Source organism: Hippocampus bargibanti, linkage group LG02, assembly GCF_051943395.1.
Source record: "Hippocampus bargibanti isolate YZ-2025 linkage group LG02, ASM5194339v1, whole genome shotgun sequence".
In the NCBI taxonomy this organism is placed as follows: Eukaryota; Metazoa; Chordata; class Actinopteri; order Syngnathiformes; family Syngnathidae; genus Hippocampus; species Hippocampus bargibanti.
Window position 1 is genome coordinate 15540487 of NC_142735.1, and position 5314 is coordinate 15545800.

At 41.1% G+C, this 5314-nt stretch overlaps 1 protein-coding gene across 1 annotated transcript; it reads left to right on the plus strand.

Moving 5' to 3' along the window:
- The first annotated feature begins 739 nt into the window (after nt 1-739).
- eif4ebp3l (eukaryotic translation initiation factor 4E binding protein 3, like) lies at nt 740-5314 on the plus strand. The gene is made up of 3 exons (XM_088989623.1): nt 740-1127; nt 3091-3267; nt 4757-5314. The coding sequence occupies exons 1-3, from the start codon at nt 1001-1003 to the stop codon at nt 4783-4785; spliced, it is 333 nt and encodes a 110-aa protein (XP_088845749.1). The 5' UTR covers nt 740-1000; the 3' UTR covers nt 4786-5314.

The window sequence follows — 5314 nt, forward strand, 5'->3', positions numbered from 1 at the left end:
ATGCTTCGGCTCAGACACTACACTCTACGAGACGCCAGTAGCTCCACCTCCAGTAGCCATCGCCGCCCACCCCCTCGCGGGTTGCCATGGCGGCCGCTGGATGCTGCAAGGCCGGCAACTTTTTTTTCCACTTGAACCAGATGGGTTCACTGAGTTCATGCTGCAGTGTTAAAATCTGACACTGACTTTCTTTTTTAACAAACATTGTTTTCTTATTTGCTACCTCAGGCTGATGACTCTTATGAATCAAATTCAAATTACAATAAAAAAAGACTCCATTCAGCAAAATGTTTTGTGCAAACGACACATGAAAAGTCAAATAGAACAGTTTTTTTGTGTGTGTGCCAGTGATATTTGAATTTCACAAATACAACCACTTCGTATTTTATTACCTGTTTTTAGTGAAAAAATGTGAGAAGTGATCAGCAACGGAATGTTTTCTTAAGTAGTCAAGTACATTCCAGACTACTTTTTTTACGTCACTCGAGGACAAAAGTAGCAGCCATTTAGCCATTCGTTTTTAAACACGTTTTTTCAACTATACTTTACTTTACAATGCGGCGTGTGAGTGTTTTTTAGTGTCCGTGACCATAACAGTTACGTATTGGAGAATCCAATCTAGAGTGTGTGCTTGTTTCGAGGAACCGTTGACATCTTTTGCACAAGTGCCCGCCCGGCCGGGCCGCATAGACAATAAAACGAGCGAGCCCTTCTTCGCGAGACAGCACGTGCCTCCCCACAAAAACATCCCGAGCAACTGCATCAAAAACAGCGCATGGTGAGACCTCGCAGCTGCTTTTGCAAGCGGACACGACACAATCGGAGCTCAAACTTCTAACTTCGTTTGCAAACTCAAAACGTGGAGACGCTTCCCACCGGGACCCCCTCGAAGGCTGGTACTGTTTGTGCGAAGAGTGACACCAAGCGTCGTGAATTCTGAGGGGGATTTTCAAACGAAATCTCTTAAACCTCCATTGGCTGCTCCGACCAAAAATCGAACATGTCGACGAATCAAATGAAGAGCTGTCCCATTCCTACCAGGGTTCTCACTCTGAAAGACTGGTCTCAACTTCCAGAGTGCTACAGCCAGACACCCGGAGGGACTCTCTTTTCCACTACGCCCGGTGGTAAGAAATGTTGGAAGGCACGCTTCTGTTTCACATGTGACACATTACCCTTAAATAGCTTACTTTGCTGGAAATTACCTCTCGAATATGGGATATACACAAACGTTCAAAAACGCATGCACACGAGATGATGCAAGTAATCACCTGCAATCTTCCCAACTCGTGATTTATGGCGCACCTGTGTCTAACTTATAAATAATACGGCTTTGAATCGTCACAATTTGAGGAAAGATGTGTGGAATGCTTCCATGGCATTTGATGTCCAACTTTCCAACTACATGTATGTAGTTTTGCAACGTTCGTATTGAGTCAACAATTCTTCTATAATGTAATGTCAGGTCTCCATACACGAGTAGTTTTGAATAAAATCATGCAAAGTATGGTATGAAACACCGATTTAGATAATCTACTCGAAAATATGAATAACGTATCGCAGAATTGTGTACAGTGAAGTCAACTGTTTCTGTTGGTACCGCCCAGTCTTGGGTTTTCAAGAGGGTGTTTATCTTGTTTCCAGTAAAGTCAAGTGATTGGTTGGAAAGAGGCTGGAGGCTGTCTTTTCTCTGCTCTACATTGCAGCAACACTGAACATTTTGTTCATCGACCGAACATAAACTAATTGGAATGATGAATAAAGAAAAACCTGACGACCAAAACATTTCTCAACAGATTGAAATGTATAATCAGCACCACACGGTAGAATTACTGAACATTGACACACATTGATTGCAGAACCTGCTGTAATTTAATCATTACTATGTTACAGTCTGGCTTTTATTTCTTGTGACCAAATTTATTAGCCCCCTCCCCGACGCCTCCCCCCATTCCTCTTCCTTTTTGTCCTGTGCACATCGGCCATAGTGCAACCATTGCGTAACATGTTTTTACCCCTACCCTCCGCCCCCCAACTGGACAGGCTGATCAAATGTACCAAATAGGTCCAACTTAAAAAAGACAGAACATAAGTAGCAAATGACAGCACTTTTGTCATTTCAAACTCAACACAGCACTTTATGGCTAAGCTCTTGGAAATTGGGCTCGGTCCAATCCTTGACAGACTCTAAACATGGAAAATATACTGACTGACTTATGATGTCTGAGACTTTGATAAATAAAACCTTGATGAGTTTCTTTTCCACTAAAAAAACTGCTTCAACAAAGCCAAAAACCAAGGCACATGCTTTAATCTCCCGTAGTGTTTTCGAAAGGGAATGTTATGTACTCTCATTTCCTAGAAGTCATTGCTGGGACAGCCGCAACCCCTCCCATTCGCCTGACCACACTTGCGTGCATGTACACACGCTTGTGCCTTAAAAACAATGGTTGTTTGCAGGAGGAAATTTGATTTGGTTTGATTCATCTTGAACATAAAACAAATGCAAATGTTTTTCATTACTGCAGAAGCAATTAATTGCAGTTTTGCAGTAATTTAAATGATCCGAATTCACCAAACTGCTGACTGCAGTATCTTGCCGTATAAAAAATGGAATTGCCATGATTGTTGTTTCAAGAGATAGGGGAGGGTCAGAGAGAAGGGGGGGGGGGGGGGAGAGTGAGAGAGAGGGTGGAGAGGGGGAGAGACAATGCCAGCTGTTTGAGCACACAAAGGGTACTCTCAAAGATTTATTTTCACCATTTCAGTTGTGCAGGTAATGGGTCACAGTGGTGGTGTATATGTCATGATTTATGTTGGTTTAATTTAATTTAATTTTAACACGTGCATGCACGTGTTAAAACGTGTTAACACTTTTTATATTCACTGTATACAAATAACTATAGGACATTCATTCACATACGGAAAAGGTCCATTCCTCATACAACTGATAATGCATATTTTGGCACAGCTGTGTTGCAATGTGGAGAGAATGGGCAAACTGTAAGATCTGAACTCTGGATTGTTAGCAGACGTTCTAAACTGTTGTACTGTGTTACACCTCTAAATCCATCCATCAATCTCTCACAGGTACCCGCATCATCTATGACAGGAAGTTTCTTTTGGATTGCAGGAACTCCCCTCTTGCACGCACACCCCCGTGCTGTCTCCCCCAGATCCCGGGGGTGACGTGCCCGGCTACTCACCCTGTAAGCAAACTGCAGGATGTGAAAGAGGAGGTTGAAGAGGAAGAAAAGGATATTGCAGGTAATTTTTGTGCACTTCCAATTCGCTCTTTGGAGATTAATATGCCAAACTTGTAACCGATCTAGTTGTCTATACGTGCCTGCGGCTGGCGTATTCACTGAAAAATGGATTTTGACTACCACTGCTAAGGAAAAGTGAATTGGAATGCTTGCAACATTCATTCGTATTGTCACAGAGAAGATCAGAACATCTCGTTTTCACATAGATGAAGACATTTAACATAAACTTGCCATCAATTGAAAATGTGAAATTAGTGTTGCTGTATTTATATCACTTCACATTTTGTTTACAACTAGTGTTTCCTAAATGTAACACCATATCAACACCATATCCGCATGGAGCATTTTATAGAAACACAGCAGTATGGCTTTTAAAAATACATGCAAAACTCTATAAAGTTTAAAAGACAACCAACACCATTTTTGTTTACTAACTGACATCAGAAAAACGTTTTGTAGCATCTAAAATACCCAAAACATCCAGGCTGATATTTTTAGTCAAATGAAAAACACCAATAAAAATGACTTAATGTCTCCCAAAATTACTTCAAAATGATTCAAAGTTTCAGTTTCAGAAGGTCCTTGTTCGTGACGTCACGCCAAGACGTTTTGCCTTGCTCGAGAATCAAAACAATGGCTTCAGTTTCTGAGAAGATGATTTCTTGGTACTCAGTTATGATTATGATTCAAATAGTTCTGAAGAGCAAAGCATAAATGTTTGCAATCGATTAAATGAGTCCTCCCATATCAATTCGAGCTGTCAAGGACAGCATGTATAGTGTCCCATAAAATGCAAAAGATGGCGCCAAAGCTCCGTTGGAAATGGGCTGATTTGTCTGCTAGGAATTTGTGTCAGCGAATATCAAATAGTAGTCTTGGTGCAACGCACGATTCACCATCGCGTTATTTATGTGTTTTCCTTCTAATTTCACGGTCACGGGGCGTTCCAAATGTGACGTCACGTAGGGGATTGTCATCAACTCGAAAAAAAGACTGCCTGAATATTCAGTGCGAGTCTTAAAACGTAAAATGTAGCTATATGCGATGGAATCTTTGGAAAATACGCTCAGTAGAAATCCTTTGAAGTGATTTTACAAATTATGGACACAACTTTTCCAGAGGCGTCGGTTGTCCTTTACATGGGCATGTTTGCTGGGCCGTGGACAAAGCTTTTGTTTCTTATGGTGCTCCCCGAGCAGAATGAATTGGCCGAGCGAAATGTGAATGTCAAATAGCAGTTTGCCATGAGGATCATTTCTATTCTCCCGCTATTGTCTGCGCCGATCTGGACAGTTTTTCTAAGATCCTGTGATGGCCATGTCCTCTCATGTATTTATTTTGTCCTGTCGATTGTGGCTGTATTGATAAGGGAAGTTGTCCATTCTCGTCATTGTGTCGGTTAAGGTGTGGCTTTCCTCGAGGGGCTTGTCAGTGTTTTGCCCGCTTATCTCCATTCCCTCTCTGTCTTCTTTGTCCCTCTTTTGGAGCAGATGACAACCAGTTTGAGATGGACATCTGAGCTACAGTTTTACTTCCTGTCGGGAGTCTTCGATCAAAACACCTCCATGGTCAGGACTGACCGAAAAGTGTTGCCTGTAAGCTTTTTTCCTTTTTTTTATTGTTTGAAACAAAGGCTCTTCTGTGGAACCAAAAATAATGGAGGCAAGATAAGCAGGATGTTTCAATAAACCCTCATGACTTTTTGCTTAGATGTGGTACTGGTTGCGTTGCTTAGTCTCTTGAGCAGTTGATTGAATTTGGAAAAGGAAAAAAAGGATGTAACATTTTATATATTTTGTAAATATTGCAGTGTACTTCGGAGTTTTTTAAGTTGGCAAATTCAAAATTGCAAGAATTTACATTTCATTGGATGTAAAGTCAGCCTTTTTACTGCAGACTCTTTTCGTGTTTGTATGTGTGAGTTACTTTCACTGACTATCTAAGGCTACAAAACTACTTCCTTTGAGGGGTCTATTGAACATCAGCTATTTTCACAGATGGATGGATTAAATGTGAATAATTCCAAATAAAGGCTGCTACAAAAATGA